At 42.4% G+C, this 17329-nt stretch overlaps 1 protein-coding gene across 1 annotated transcript in view; it reads right to left on the bottom strand.

The window, feature by feature from the left end:
* The window catches only part of mamdc2a (MAM domain containing 2a), a 131198-nt gene that overhangs the window by 89795 nt on the left and 24074 nt on the right, over positions 1–17329 (bottom strand). The window contains exon 3 of the mRNA XM_059973850.1: positions 8400–8656. Within this exon, the coding sequence (XP_059829833.1) occupies positions 8400–8656 (257 nt within the window). The remainder of the gene's footprint in view (positions 1–8399; positions 8657–17329) is intronic.

Below are 17329 nucleotides of genomic sequence, written 5' to 3'. Positions count from 1 at the left end.
TATGGGGAGAAGGCAGGGGAGTGGAGATGACTGGAAATATTGGATCAGCCCACGACTGAATGGCAGAGCAGACTCGATGGGCCAAATGGCCTGTCTCTGCTCCTATATCTTATGGTCTTATGGTCAAATAAGGCAGTTGATGTTACTCATTTTAGGCAGACTTATACCAAAAATCCCAGCTGTAGCTTTCTGCATCTCAGATCAAAGGTCTGTAGGTTACACGGTTCACCCACAGAGTGCTTGAACATTTTATAAAACACTGATGCTTTATGAACTTCCTGTGGTAGTGTAAAGTATTCTGTTAAAGGGTTACTTTGTGGGCCACCATTCTTGAATATACCACTAACGCAATGTCTTATTTGCAAATACTTCCAGAAATTCCCTTTATCTACAAAGTTCTATTTCCTCTGCAAATCCACATATGACATAAAAATCCTATTCTCATAGAGATCACCTTCTCAAAGCAGTATAGCAGAAGGATCTTGGAAGCGATATTGAAGATAATGAGTGGTCAAATATTTTAATCAAATGTGGGTAGACATATTAGAGAACAACACACACAAAATGCTGGTGGAACACAGCAGGCCAGTCAACATCTATAGGAGAAGCGCTGTTGACGTCTCAGCCCGAAACGTCGAAAGTGTTTCTCCTATAGATGCTGCCTCGCCTGCTATGTTCCACCAGCATTTTGTGTGTGTTGTTGTTTGAATTTCCAGCATCTGCAGATTTCCTCATGTTTGCTCTTTAAGGACATATTAGGGAGGCAAGAGGGAAATTTATACAGTATAAGATAGTACACGGATATTAATGGACACCAACTAGACTCTACAAAATGGGGATTGTTGATAATCATTTATGCCAGAAATGTAAAAATGAGGTGGGCACATATTTTCATATAATTTGGGAGTGTTCCATGGTTTGTCCATTTTGGAATAAAGTTCTTAACTTGTTGGGGAATTGGTCGGGTCCTTGTGCCCACGGCTTTGTCTCCAGGGTGATAGGACAATGACACCTAATGTAAACAATGATACATTTACTATCTTAAAGGTGGGTCTTATCACAGCTGCAAGAATTATATTGCAAAACTGGAAAAAACCCAGATGAGGGAATGGACTGAGGAAATGGTTAAGATTTAAGATCATATGAACACACGTTGGGAAGAATTAACAGTGAGGGAAAAGTGCAAGACACGTGGGATCAATTTTGGTTGTATGTTAATTTAAACTTAAATTAGAAATTTTTTTTATTTCTTAGTTTTATATGTTTTCCTGTCATGGGATGTCTGTATAAGTATGCTGTACTCTATCTATTCTATATACTGTGCTGCTTTGTAAAATAAGAATATATAATAATAAAAATTTGAATTACAAAATAAAGGTCTGTGGGTTTAAGTCCCAGTTCAGGGACTGAAAAATGTAACAGTGTCACCAGTGCAATATTTCTGATAACCCGTTAGGCTAATGTCCTCCAAGTACCATAGAACCATAGAACACTACAGCACAGTACAGGCCCTTCAGCCCTCCATGTTGTGCCGACCCATATAATCCTTAAAAAAAAGTACTAAACCCACTCTACCTCATAACCCTCCATTTTTCTTTCATCCACATGCCTGTCCAAGAGGTTCTTAAATACCCCTAATGTTTTAGCCTCCACCACCAGCCCTTGCAAGTCATTCCAGGCACTCACAACCCTCTGTGTAAAAAAACTTACCCCTGATGTCTCCCCTAAACTTCCCTCCCTTAATTTTGTACTTGTTCCCTCTGGTGTTTGCTATTGGTGCCCTGGAAAACGGGTACTGACTATCCACCCGATCTATGCCTCTCATAATCTTGCAAACCTCTATCAAGTCCTTTATCATTCTTCTACACTCCAAAGAGAAAAGTCCCAGCTCTGCTAACCTTGCTTCATATGACTTGTTCTCCAAACCAGGCAACATCCTGGTAAATCTCCTCTGCACCTTCTCCATAGCTTCCACATCCTTCCTATAATGAGGTGACCAGAATTGAACACAATACTCTAAGTGTGGTCTCACCAGAGATTTGTAGAGTTGCAACATGACCTCTCTACACTTGAACTCAATCCCCTTATTAATGAAGCCTAGCATCCCATAGGCCTTCTTAACTATCCTATCAACCTGTGCAGTGACCTTGAGGGATGTATGGATTTGAACCCCAAGTTCCCTTTGTTCATCCACACTCTTAAGTAGTTGACCATTAATCCTGTACTCAGTCTTCTGGTTTGTCCTTCCAAAATGCATCACCTCACACTTGTCTGGATTGAACTCCATCTGCCATTTTTCTGCCCAATTTTGCAGCCCGTCTATATCCTCTTGTAACCTTCAACAACCTACAGCTCCATCCACAACTACTCCAATCTTCATGTCTCCGCAAACTTACTCACCCATCCTTACGCCTCTACATCCAGGTCATTTATAAAAATCACAAATAGCAGGGGTCCCAGGACAGATCCCTGTGGCACTCCACTAGTCACCAACCTCCAGGCAGAATATTTTCCTTCCACAACTACCCTCTGCTTTCTTCCTTCAAGCCAATTTTTTATCCAAACAGCCAAGGTTCCACTTATCCCATGCCTCATGACTATCTGGATGAGTCTCTCATGAGGGGCCTTGTCAAATGCTTTGCTAAAGTCCATGTAGACCACATCCACTGCCCTACCCTCATCAATTTCTTTTGTTACCTCTTCAAAAAACTCAATCAGGCTCATGAGGCACGATCTTCCCTTCACAAAGCCATTGTTGCCTATCCATGTGTAGACTGTACTTCTTTAAATGCTCGTAGATCCTATCCTTAAGAATCCTTTCCAGTAGCTTGCATACCACCGACGTAAAGCTCACCAGTCTATAGTTCCCAGGCTTCTCACTATTACCTTTCTTAAACAAGGGAACTACATTTGCCATTCTGCAGTCCTCCGGCACTTCCCCTGCAGCCAAAGAGGATTCAAAGATCATAGCTAATGCTCCTGCGATCTCTTCTCACAATTCCCACAATAACCTGGGGTGTATCATATCCGGCCCTGGGGATTTATCAATCTTAATGTTTTTGAGAAGATCCAGCACTACTTCTTCCTCAATCTGCACATTGTCCAGCACACAGGCCCACTCTACTTTGACCTCATCCTGATCAAGATCCTTTTCACTTGTGAATACTGAAGCAAAATATTCATTTAGGACCTCCCCAACTTCTACCACTTCCAGGCACATGTTGCCCTCTTTATCCTTTAGTGTCCCACTTCCTTTCTCATCATCCTCCTATTCTTCATATATGCATAGAACACCTTGGGGTTCTCCTTAATCCTACATGCCAAGGCCTTCTCATGCCCTCTTTGAGCTCTCCTAAGTCCTCTCTTTAGCTCCTTCCTGGCTACCCTATATTTCTCATAAGCCCTTCCTACTTCTTATATCTAATACAAGCTTCCTTTTTCCTCTTGACGAGTTGCCTCACATGTTTCATCAGCCACGGTTCCCTTTTCCTACTATCTTTTTCCTTGCCTCAGTGGGACAAACCTATCCTGAACCCAGCTCAAGTGGTCCCTAAACTTCTCCCACATTACTTCTGTGCTTTCCCCTTTGAAAATCTGTTTCCAATTTACTCTCGCTAGTTCCTGCCTCATCCCTTCAGAATTAGCCCTTCCCGTTAAGCACTTTACCATTTCATCTGATTTTATCCCTTTCCATAGCTATGCTGAAACTAATGGAGTTGTGTCACTCTCGCCAAAATGCCCCCCCACCAAGAGGTCTGTCACCTGACCAGGTTCATTACCCAGAACTAGATCCAGTATAGCCTCTCCTCTCGTTGGCCAGTCCACATACTGTGTCAGGAATCCTTCTTGAACACACCTGACAAATTCAGCCCCATCTATCCCCCTTGCACTCAGGAGGTGCCAGTCAATATGACGGAAATTGAAATCACCCATAACAACTACCCTGTATTTCTGCACCATTCTAAAATCTGCCTGCTTATCTGCTCCTCGGTGTCCCGAGGGCTATTTGGGGGCCTATAGACTACTCCCAGCACAGTGATTGATCCCTTCCTATTTCTGACTTCCACCCAGACTGACTCCGAGGACATTCCTTCTGCAGCACCCTCCCTTTCTATAGCTGTGATACTATCCCTGACCAGCAATGCCACTCCCCCTTCTTTTCTACCTCCCATCCTATTCCTTTTAAAACACCTGAACCCCTGGACCTGCATCATCCAATCCTGCCCTTCCTCCAACCAAGTTTCAGTAATGGCCACAACATTGTAGTTCCATGTACTATTCCATGCTCTAAGTTCATCCTCCTTGTTCCTAATACTCCTAGCATTGAAATAGACACATTTCAACCTCTTTAACTGGCTACAATTATGTTCTGTCCCCTGCCTGTCCTTCCTCATCAACTCAGAACTCTTAGCATCATGCCCTTGTCCTTCTACCTTAATCCCTGCACTCACATTCTGATTCCCAGCCCCCTGCCAAACTAGTTTAAACCCTTCCCAACAGCTCTATCAAACCTGCCCACCAGGATATCGGACCCCTGGCATTCCAGTGCAACCTGTCCTTTTTGTACAGGTCACACCCGCCCCAAAAGAGGTCCCTATGATCCAGAAATCAGAATCCCTGCCCCCTGTTCCAATACCTCAGCCACACATTTATCCTCCACTTCATTCTATTCCTATTCTCAATGTCACGTGGCACAGGCAGTAATCCCGAGATTACCACCTTTGAGGTCCTGCTTTTCAACTTCCTTCCTAACTCCCTGTAGTCTTCTTTCAGGACCTCTTCCCTTTTCCTACCTTTGTCATTGGTACCAATATGTACCACGACCTCTGGCTGTTCTCCCTCCCACAGCAGGATATCATGGACACGATCAGAAACATCCTGAACCCTGGCACCTGGGAGGCAAACTACCATCCGAATTTCTTTCCTGCATCCACAGAATCGCCTGTCTGATCCCCTGACTACACACAGTCCCCTATCACTACTGCCATCCTCTTCCTTTCCCTACCCTTCTGAGCCATAGGGCCAGACTCTGTGCCAGAGGCACGGCTACTGTTGCTTCCCCCATGTAGGCTGCCACCCCCACCCAACAGTACTCAAAAGTAGAGAGAAAAGCTCCCATAGCACCATTTTGAAGAAGAGTAGAGGGGCATGGTCTGCCCAGTGTCTGAGGCCCAATACCTATCACCTAACTAACATACTAAAGACAAATGATCTCATTGTTTCCAGGTTAATGTTTGTGTGAGCCTGCTGAGTGAAAAAAATGACTGCTATCTCCTATGTCATTGGAGTGACCACACTCCACTGGCTGGAGAGCGAGCTGGAACTCATGAAATGGAAGTGAAAGGTGATACTGAAATCCCAAAATTTATTGGAGTTATTTTATTCATCCTTTCTTTTCCTAAAAACGCTCCTTTCACAGTGGGTCAACTATTGTTGGCCGCCCATCTAATTTCAACCACTTTCCAGCCTCTGGAAGTCCCATTCTCAAAGTATCAGTCCCACTAACTGACAGTTAGACTGGTATGTAATATGTTGCACCAGTGTTTAAATTTGTTCCTGTTTGTGATCTCAACAGTACATGCAAATACACAACACTCTTCACATAGCCAAAATTTCCAAACAGCTTTGCAGGAATCATATTAAACAGTAAATACTCTACAGGTGTATTAACCTGTGAAATGGTTAATATTTTGAATCTGGCATCCCTAATAAGAACTGGAAAATGGAGAAAAATAATTAATTGGGAGAACGTGAAGGAGGGATGGTTGGAACAAAGGGAATATCTCTGATAGGATGAGACTAGGTGGATTAATGGGGCAGTTACTGGTAAATTGTGGGACACGTCCAGCAAGCTAAACTGCATGAATAGAACAAGGTAAACTGAGCTAACATGATGCTAGGGAGAAGTGGCCCTTCCTGAACTGACAGAAGGAAAGAGTGAGCTATGTAAAGTTGGAGAATTCAATATTGTGTGGGAAAGGTGAGATTTTCTTCCTTCTACTTGTTTTGGACCTTGTAAGTGTCAACTTACAAAAGAGTTTATCTGAATAGATGATTAAAACAGCTTGGTTAAAACGCAAACATGAGCAAATCTGCAGATGCTAGAAATTCAAACAACACGCACACAGTGCTGGTGGAACACAGCAGGCCAGGCAGCATCTATAAGGAGAAGCACTGTCGACGTTTCGGGCCGAGACCCTTCATCAGGACTAACTGAAAGGAGAGATACTAAGAAGTAGGAGGGGGAGGGGGAAATGCGAAATGATAGGAGAAGAGCGGAGGGGGTGGGATGAAGCTAAGAGCTGGAAAGGTGATTGGCAAAAGTGATACAGAGCTGGAGAAGGGAAAGGATCATGGGACGGGAGGCCTAGAGAGAAAGGGGGAGGGGAGCACCAGAGGGAGATGGAGAACAGGCAGAGTGATGGGCTGAGAGAGAACAAAAAGGGTGAGGGGGGGGAAATAAATAAATCAGGGATGGGGTAAGAAGGGGAGGAGGGGAGGAGGGGCATTAACAGAAGTCAATTTTAATGCCATCAGGTTGGAGGCTACCCAGCCGGTATATAAGGTGTTGTTCCTCCAACCTGAGTGTGGCTTCATCTTGACAGTAGAGGAGGCCATGGATAGACATATCTGAATGGGAATGGGACTTGGAATTAAAATGTGTGGCCACTGGGAGATCCTGCTTTCTCTGGCGGACAGAGCATAGGTGTTCAGCAAAACTGTCTCCCAATTTGCATTGTGTCTCACCAATGTATAAAAGGCCGCACCGGGAGCACCAGACACAGTATACCACACCAGCAGACTCACAGGTGAAGTGTCGCCTCACCTGGAAGGACTGTCTGGGGCCCTGAATGGTGGTGAGGGAGGAGGTGCAAGGGCAGGTGTAGCACTTGTTCCACTTACAAGGACAAGTGCCAGGAGGGAAATCTGTGGGAAGGGATGGGGGGTAAAAATGGACAAGAGAGTCGCGTAGGGAGCAATCCCTGCGGAAAGCAGAAGGTGGGGGTAGGGAAAGATGTGCTTGGAAGTGGGATCCCGTTGAAGGTGGCGGAAGTTACGGAGAATTATACATTGAACCCGGAGGCTGGTGGGGTGGTAGGTGAGGACAAGGGGAACCCTATCCCAAATGGGGAGGTGGGTGGATGGGTTGAGGGCAGACATGCGGGAAATGGGAGAGATGCGTTTGAGAGAAGAGTTGATGGTGGAAGAAGGGAAGCCTCATTGTTTAAAAAAAAGGAAGACATCTCCTTCATCCTGGAATGAAAAGCCTCATCCTGAGAGCAGATGCGGCAGAGACGGAGGAATTGCGAAAAGGGGATGGCATTTTTGCAAGAGACAGGGTGGGAAGAGGAATAGTCCAGGTAGCTATGAGAGTCAGTGGGCTTATAGTAGATATCAGTAGATAAGTCGTCTCCAGAGATGGAGACAGAAAGGTCAAGAAAGGTTAGGGAGGTGTCAGAAATGGACCAGGTAAGTTAATGAAGTCAATGAGCTCAGCATGCATGCAGGAAGCAGCGCCAATGCAGTCATCAATGTAGCAAAGGATGTTGCCTGGCCTGCTGTGTTCCACCAGCATTTTGTGTGTGTAGCTTGGTTAAGATGTTGGGTTTTAAGACATGTTTAGTGGAGGAATGGGAAACAGGGAGGCAAAGAAGTTAGACAGGAAGTCCTGGGACTTACAACACTGGCAGTCAGGGATGGATTGATAAATTTCGGGGATCCACAAGAGGCTGTAATCAGAGAATCCTGAAGAATTCAGAGGTCTGTAGAGTTGAAGGAGATTACACAGACAATGACAGAGCCTGTAAAATGAAGCTATCCCTCTTTCCTCAGTGCTACTGCCTTAACCCTTAATCCCACTCTTCTTCCCAGAGACTGCCAGACTGGCAAATAACTTTTATTCTAATTGCAATTGAAGTGCCTCCTAATCACACCAGCACCTTACTTCTTTTAGTACAGAACCTTTGTCCCAATCGTCAAGTAAACTGTTTAAACTTTAAACATTCACCCTTCATCATGGGGTCAATACTGTAGTATTATATCTGTGCTATTGTCAAACTTTGAGCTCCATCGCCTACATAAGCAAGAGCAACAGGTGCATCCCAGTCACACACCATCCCAAGTTGATCACTTAGATGCAGCTTCTTCCTAATCTCTGAGGCAAACTTCTTATAAAATACCATCAGCCCATCGATTTCAATCAGGACAGTGAGGTAGAGCTTTGGATAAGGTGATGTTTGAGAAGACTAAAAGCAGGGAGAATGCCTGGGGTCTGTTGGAATACCAGAGGTAACAAAATCATGAGTAATGGAAAGCAGATCAGATGAACTGAGATCCATGTGAAATTCATGAATAATTCTATAATAAGGTGGTTAAGTGATTAGAAATGCCAGATTTACCTTGGATTTCTCTGCTATATTCCTCACGCCTATGCTGGCAATCTTCCAGCTGTCAGATGGCTCTCTGGCAGTCCAAAGCAGAAAGTCAAAGCTGTTCCCTTCTGGTCGGAAGTACATATTAAGCCTTCCAGGATCTGTGCCTGTGATCTGATACACAAGCCTCACGCAGCTCTCTCCCAGAGCATGGAGCTCAGGACTGGTGAGGGTACCCACTTTTTTAGTGCTGCCGAAAGAACCTTCAATATGGACATAGCGGCCTGCAATACAAGGATTACAGTAGTGATTAGCAAAGATCAAAGCAGCAGCAGAGGGCAAAAACATTCACGTGGACGAGAATTTCTCTTCACTTCACACCTTCTTCCCAAGAAAAGAGGGAAGGCACCATAGAGATCATGAGAGTTCCCACAATGTCATGGCAAGGGCCCAGTAGACGCTTAAAATTCCTTAAATAAACCATCTGCTCACTTGCTCATGTTCTGCAGTTCAATTCTCTTCTAATGAGTGTAAGCATATCAATGTCAAAAAAAATCAAGTGAGATTTCCCCTGATCTAGTGCCTCGCATTAAAAAAGTCAGCTTTTCTGTGACCACATACCAAATCAATCATAGTGGTGAGTTTCCACCAAATGACAAAGAAGCTCTAATGACCTTGATCCATTCCAGGACTATTTGGTGTGCTTTGAAAATCACCGATATATCTTTCTTTAGCTTGCTGGCACACTGACAACTGTACCCCATCCTATCCAACAAATGTTTCTATATATTTCTCAAAGACCATTTACAGTAATTTAAATCTGAACTGCTTATCAATGGTGGACAGACACAGCAATTTTAAAATCCTTACATTTTGGTAATACATCAGCCATTCTGCTGACTATATAAGGTTATCATTATATATATCAAGGACGGACCCAGACAGTAAAGCTGTATGGTCTAAATATTTGTAGAACAGTCCAGGCTTACAATGGATGTAATGCACACCATTATGCAGATGTTTGAACCCATGAACACTAATTCACTATTTTTTTAAAAATTCTTCTTTATTGCACTACTTATTTAACTATTAAATAGACACATACATACAATTACTGTAATTCACAGCTTCCTTTTTCTCTTTATTATCATGCATTCCATTTGTACTGCTGCCACAAAGTTAACAAATTTCACAAGATATGCCAGTGCTATTAAATTTGATTCTGAAAATGGACATACAAAATCAAAACCAGAGCTAATGCAGGATGTATTAGAATGCCAATAGGATTCAGAAGGGTGATCTCTGTATTCCCACTAATAACACAATTACCAACAAGCTATGCTGGTACTCCATCTGAGATCATCAACATCTACTTGTCCCACCACTGATGCACCTTTGTTTCAGTGAATTCCCCCTACAAACCACACCACAGCCAACTGCCTAGGGGTCGACAACAGAACATTGGAAGCCAGAGCAAATTGCCATCTGAATGCAACAAGACACAAGGTGCACAGGGATAATAACTCCATTTAGATCTAGCTCTGTACAGAATCTGAATCATATTTATTATTACTGACTTGTACTGTATAAGGTGAAATTTATTTTTTTGCAGCAGTACAATGCAAAGGCATAAAATTAATACAAATTACAAATAACTAAATATTTGTTATTATAAAGGAATATATATAATATATAATAATTATAAAGTAAAATATAAAGGAATAATGAGGTAGTGTTTATAGACTGTTCACAAATCTGACAGCTGTGGGGAAGAAGTTGTGCTTAAATCAATGAGTGTGGGGATTCACATTCCTATACCTCAACTCTGATGACAGCAATGAGAAGAGACCATGTCCCAGACAGTGAGAGTCCTTAGCAATGGATGTAACTTTTTTGGGGCATCACCTCTTAAAAATGTCAACAATGATGGGGAGTGTTCTGCCCATGATACAGATGCCTCTGCCTCCAACCATCTGCAGTGTCTTCCGTGCCTGTGCATTAAAGCCTCCATACATATCTATGATGCAACCAATCAGAATGTTCTCCACATAAACACACCTGCTGTGTTCCTACAGCATTATGTATGTGTAACTCTGAATGACCTCAAGCGTAAACTTAATTTGCTAGTCTTTAGTGACATACCAAGTCTCCTTAAACTGCAAACAAAAAATTGCCACTGGAAACCTACTGATTGCATCAGTGTTTTGGACCCAGGATAAATCCCCCAAGATGTTGATGCCTTGGAACTTCAAACTCCTCACTCTTCCCATCACTGACCACTCAATGAGGACTGGTGTGTAGGTGTGTTCTCCTGACTTCCCCTCCCTGAAGTCCAAGGTTAATTCCTTTGTCTTTCTGACACTGAGCGTGAGGTCGATATTGTGACACCACTCAGCCAGCTATCCTATGTCACTCCCGTAGGCCTCCTCATTACCATCTGAGATCTTACCAACAACAGACCTGTGAATTTATAAATGGTATTTCAACTATGCTTAGCCACAGTTGTGAGTATAGAGGGAGTAGAGCAGTGGGCTAAGCACATATTCCTGAAGGGTACCTGTGACAATTATCAGTGAGGAGATGTTATTAAGTTAAAAGTAAAACTTATTTTCAGAGTACATACATGTCACCACATACAATCCTGAGATTCTTTTTGTGTGGGCATACTTAGCAAATCTATAGAAGGGTAACTATAAATGGGATCTGTAAACTGTAACATCAGGAATTATAAATAGTAAACAAGTTGTACAAGTGCAGATAATAAATAAATAACAAGTACAAAATAACAAGGTAAAAAAGTCCTTAAATGAGTGTAACCATCTCCTTGGGTAGCAGACACCTACAGAATCAACAAACTCATTCGTAAGGCCAGTGATGTTGTGGGGGTGGAACTGGACTCTCTGACAGCGGTGTCTGAAAAGAGGATGCTGTCCAAGTTGCATGCCACCTTGGACAATGACTCCCATCCACTCCATAATGTACTGGTTAGGCACAGGAGTACATTCAGCCGGAGACTTATTCCACCGAGATGTAACACTGAGCGTCATAGTCAGTCATTCCTGCCTGTGACCATCAAACTTTACAACTCCTCCCTCGGAGTGTCAGACACCCTGAGCCAATAGGCTGGTCCTGGACTTATTTCCACTGGGCATGATTAACTTATTATTATTTAATTATTTATGTGTTTTATATTGCTATATTTCTACACTATTCTTGGTTGGTGCGACTGTAACGAAACCCAATTTCCCCCAGGATCAATAAAGTGTGTCTGTCTGTCTTGTACAAGAGCTTGATGGTAACTGTTATAGAACCTGGTGGTGAGTCCTGAGGCACCTTCTACCCAATGGCAGCAGTGAGAAAAGAGCCAGGCCTGGGTGGTGAGGATCTTTGGTGATGGATGCTGCTTTTCTACAGCAATGTTTCATGTAGATGGTTGGGAGGGCTTGACCCATGATGTACCAGGCAGAATCCACTACCTTTTGTAAGATTTTCTGCTCAAGGGTGTTGGGTATTCCATACCAGGGTGTAATGCCGCCAATCAGCATACTTCCCACCAGATATCTATAGAAGTTTTCCAACGTTTTTGATGACATACCAAATCTTTGCAATCTCCTGAGGAAGTGTTGAGAGGAGGTGTTGTTGTGCTTTCATTGCAATTATATTTTTATGATGTGCCTAGGACAGATCTCTGAGATAGCGACACCCGGGAATTTAAAGTTACTGACCCTCTCCACCTCTGATCCACCAATGATTACCAGCTCATTGACCTCTGGTTTCCCTCTCCTGAAATCTATCAGTTCCTTGGTCTTATTGAGTAAGAGGTTGTTGTTAAGATACCACTCAGCCAAATTTTCAATCTCCCTCCTGTACACTGATTCATCTCCACCTTTGATACAATGCACAACAGTATTATTTATTTGTACTGTCTGGGGTCTCTCTATAAGGAAGTCGAGGATCCAGTTACAGAGGGAGGTACAGTGGCCCAAGTTTTGAAGCTTGATAATTAATACTGTAGGGATGATGGTGTTGAATGCTGAGCTGTAATCAATAAACTGCAGTCAATGTTGCCAAACTTTCAACATATTATTAAGTATTTAGGATCATTTGGCCTGGTTTACGTGTTTTCTGATTTTGCTCGTCTACACTGTTGAAGAGGAATAAAAACGTACTGCTACAAAAAGCTACTGAAGTTGGAAGGGATTTGAAAGTTTGAGAATGAAGATCAAGCCAACTTGTATTTATATTAAATAGAGACTTATAGAGACTTGTGGTTAGTGTAGCATTATCAGAACTCCAGCTGTAGGATCAGGTTTGATTCCCATCGCCATCTGTAAGGAGTTTGTGTCTTCTCTCCCTGACCACATGGGTTTCCTCTGGGTTCTCCAGTTTCCTTCAACATTCCAAAGATGTATAGTTGGGATTAATGAGGTGCAGATTCTATGTAGGTGCTGGAACAGTGGCGATACTTGAGGGTTGCACAGTATACTCCTCACTAATTTGATTTGACACCAAAAGATGCTTTAAGACCATGAGACACTGGAGCAAAATTAGGCCATTCAGTCCATCAAGTCTACTCCATCATGGCTGATCCTGACTCGCATTCAACCCCATACATCTGCCTTCTCGTCAATCAGTAAACAATTGACTTCTGCTTTAAATATACCCATGGACTTGGCCTCCGCTGCAGTGTGTGGCAGATTATTCCAGATTCGCTACTCTCTGGCTCAAAATATTCCTCCTTACCTCTGTTCTAAACGGTTGCACCTCAATTTTGAGTCTGTGCCCTCTAGTTCTGGATACCCTGACCACTGGAAACACCCTCTCCACATCCAGCCTATCTAGTGCTTCCAACATTCAGTATCTTTCAAAGAGATTCCCATGCATTCCAGTGAGTACAAACCCAAAGCTGCCAAACGCTCCTCATACACTAACCCCTTCATTCCCAAATCATCCTTGTGAATCTCCTCTGGACTCTCTCCAACGATAACACATCCTTTCTTAGATATGGGATTCAAAACTGTTGACAATACTCCAAGTGTGCCCTGACCAGTGTTTTATAAAGGCTCAGCATTATCTCATTGCTTGTATATTCTATTCCCCTTTAAATAAATGCCAACTTCGCCTTTTTACCACAAATTCAACCTGTAAATTAACCTTCTGGGAGTCTTGCACGAGGTCTCCTTAGTCCTTCTGCACCTCTGATAATTGAATTTTCTTCCTCTTTAGATAATAGTCTGCACTATTGTTCCTTTTACCAAAATGCATTATCATACATTTCCCAACACTGTATTTCATCTGCCACTTTTTTGCCCATTCTTCCAATTTGTCTAAGTCCTGCTGCAAACGTAACATTTCCTACCCTTTCACTTACCTTTGTATCATCCATAAACTTTGCCACAAAGCCATCAACTCCATTATCTGAATCATTGGTAAACAATGTGAAAAGCAGCGGTTCCAATACTGACCCCTGAGGAACACCACTAGTCACTGGCTAAAAGGCCCCCTTTATTCCCATTCACTGCCTCCCACCTGTCAGCCATTCCTCTATCCATGCCAGTATCTTTCCTGTAACACCAGAGGATTTTATCTTGTTAAGCAGCCTCATGTGTTGCACCTTATCACTTTATTGCCTTTTAGCCAATTATCAAATGCATTTTAAAATTCCAAGTAAACGACATCCACTACCTCTCCTTTGTCCACCCTACTTGTTACTTCCTCAAAGAACTCGAACAGATTTGTCAGGCAAGACTACCCTTGACAGAAACCATGCTGACTTTGACTTATTTTATCATTAGTCAAGTACCCCAAAAACTCATCCTTAATAATGGACTCCAACACTTTCCCAATTACTGAGATTGGGAAAACATACACTTTTCTGTGTATGTTTTGATGTACATTTGACAAATAAAGCTAATCAAATCTTAAATGTCATCTTTCAGGACATTTCCAATGTGCTTCACTATCATTGAAGCGGAGCACAGATGTAAATGTAGCAGCCAATCCCACGCAGTAGGATCCAGCAAACACCAATGCATTAATTGCTGGGTGAGATGCTATGTCTTAGCCAATGGACTGGACCGAAATGCCTCACTCTTATTTGAAAGAGGGTCAGCAAATCATTTATGTCAGTTTAAAGATTAGACAAGATCTAATATTAACATGCCACACCTAAGACAGCATCACCAGCAATGCAGCAACCCCATCAAGACCGCACCATGGAGACTGTCAGCCCAAAGCTCCACAATACATCTTGAACACAAAACATTCCAGTTCAAAGGCAAAACATACCAGCAACAAACCAGTGACTGACAAAAGATTTTGCTAGTTGGTTCCATGGCAAAATATCTCCAAATTGTTTCATACGAGTCATTTTTACAAGTTCTTACGAGTTTTACAAGTTCTAAATGTTAGGCCTGGTCACGTGAGGAGGGGAGGGAGAGTGATTTGAAGAATTGGCTCCCTGCAGATGTCCACAATGATATAACATTATCAAACCTACAGCAAAACAGCAGAGACTGTAAATGTTGCATTCTGGGGCAATACACAAGATGCTGGAGGAACCCAGTGGATCAGGCAACATCGATAGAGGCAAATGGACAGCCGACATAGTGGGTTGAGATTATTCACCTGAACTGAAGAGGGGGTCTACCCAATATAAAGAAGTGAGGAGAAGGGATGGTCAGGAGCTGGCAAGTGATCAGAGGAGCCACGGAAGAGGAGCGATAGGTTAATGGAGGAGAGGTGTGAGAATAATGCCAGAAGCTGTGAGGTAACAGGTGGAAGTGACAAAAGGCAGAAGATGAAAGAAATCTGATAGGAGAGGAAGGTGGAACATGGAATCAAGCGAGAGATGTGAGGAGGGAAGCCAGTGGGGAGGAATGTGTGGGTGATGGGCTGATGGAATAGGTGTAAGGTAATAGACTAGTTCAACTACTTAATCCGATAACTCACTCCCATATGAAGCAATAAAATAAGCAATCAGTTCAGTTAATGTTTTAGTTCCATTTTGTCCTTTTAATTGTTCACAAGGTAAAATTTCAAGTTGCATTGTACACTCATAATATTCCTTTTGCACTATTACCTCACCAAGAATTTAGGAGGAGGAAATAAGTCAGCCCCTCAATCCTGCTCTACCATTCCAAGAGATCTTGACTGAACACTGATTTAGCACTTCATTATACTTGCCTACATGCCTTGGTACATTTGGTACAAAGAGGGATTAGCCAGATCGATGCTGAGGGGTACAGCCTCAGGATAAGGAGTATCAATCATGAGAAGGGGTTTCCTTACATGGAGAGTTGTGGATCGCTGGACTGCTTTACACTGTATTGTGCAGTGTGATCGATCCTTATTCAGTTTAAAATTTACAATTGTCATTCTAGTACTGAAGCTAACAGACTAAATGCATCCAAAATCACAAAGTAATGTCCATATAAATTTGTTGAACTCTTGGCAGTTAACACAACTTAAGCATTGCTCAGAGGCATAAATGGGAATGAGAGGAGAAAGGTGTTGACCGTTGGCACTGAGAATATGAAGTGTCAAAACACACAATCTTCAACTAGAGGTTAAGAGGAAGTGACTGAAGAATGCAATTGTATTTGACCAGGTTATAATTATCAACTCCCCATCACCCTTTTTCAATTGGAATCATTTGGGATCAACTATCAGTGAAGGGATTAAACAAACATTGAATGATTGGTAGTTGTGGTCTGCACACAACTGCTTTTTGAACATTAGGGGAAAGAAAGTGAGACAAAAAGAACAAAGAGAAATAAAAGAAAGGATTGACAATGACAAAGATAAACAAACAAAAAGAAATTGACAAACTAGCACTTTGCAATAAATTGCCTCAAGATATCCAGATAGAGAAGGATATAGATTTAATGCAGACAAATGAGATTACTGTGAACAGGCAAAACAATTGTCATGGACACAGAGGTCTAAGGGCCTGTTTAATGTACTAGGACTCTATGAATTCAGCTCCCGCTTGAAGAAAGGGTCTCATGGCTGTTTTTGATTAATCTTCGTGTAGTGTTTCATCCTCTTTATATTCTTGGGCAAATTTGACTTTAGAGACATTGTCTCAAGGATGATCTGCAAGGTTGTTATTTGGATGTCATTCCTACCGTCTACAACAACATGGCAGAGAGTCTATTTCTGATTTCTAATTAATGCTGTCTTCCTCTCCACCAAGGACATTATAGTATGGTTGATAAGGTGGTGTTTGATGCATAGAACAGTACAGCACAGGAACTGGCACTTCAGCCCACAATGTCTGTGCTAAACACAAGCGAATTTAAACTCATCCTATCAGCCTGCATGAGCTATATATGTAATTGCTGTATCACCTACCTGTTCATCTGTCCATCCAAATGGCTCTTAAATGTTACTATCTGCTTCTACTACCTTTCTGGCACGTATCAATCTTTGTAAATTAAAAAATTCCCTCACAAATCTCCTTTAAATTGTCCCATTATCTCTTTAAATCTAAGCTCTCCAGTACATTTCTACACTGGAAAAAAGATTCTCACCACCAGTGAGTCTATTAGGGTCATCTATTGTATCCGGTGCTCCTGATGCAGTCTTCATAGTATCCAAGACATCTTCAAGGAGTAACGGCTCAGAAAGGCAGCGTCCATTATTAACCCAGGACGTGCCCCCTTCTCATTGTTAGCATCAGAAAGGAGGTGCAGAAGCCTGAAGGCACACACTCAGCAATTCTGGATAGCTTCTTCCCCTCTACCATCCAATATCCAAATGCACATTGAACCCATGAACACAATCTCACTTTATTATTATTTCTGTTTTTGCACTATTTTTAATTTAACTATTTTATTTATATATACACACACACTAACGGCAGGCCATTATTTATTTATTTATTTGTCTATTTTGTCATGTATTGCATGGCACTGCTGCCACTAATTTCATAAATTTCACAACAGGTGCCTGAT

Source organism: Hypanus sabinus, chromosome 7 (assembly GCF_030144855.1).
Source record: "Hypanus sabinus isolate sHypSab1 chromosome 7, sHypSab1.hap1, whole genome shotgun sequence".
In the NCBI taxonomy this organism is placed as follows: domain Eukaryota; kingdom Metazoa; phylum Chordata; class Chondrichthyes; order Myliobatiformes; family Dasyatidae; genus Hypanus; species Hypanus sabinus.
This window is presented reverse-complemented; position numbering and strand designations above follow the sequence as displayed.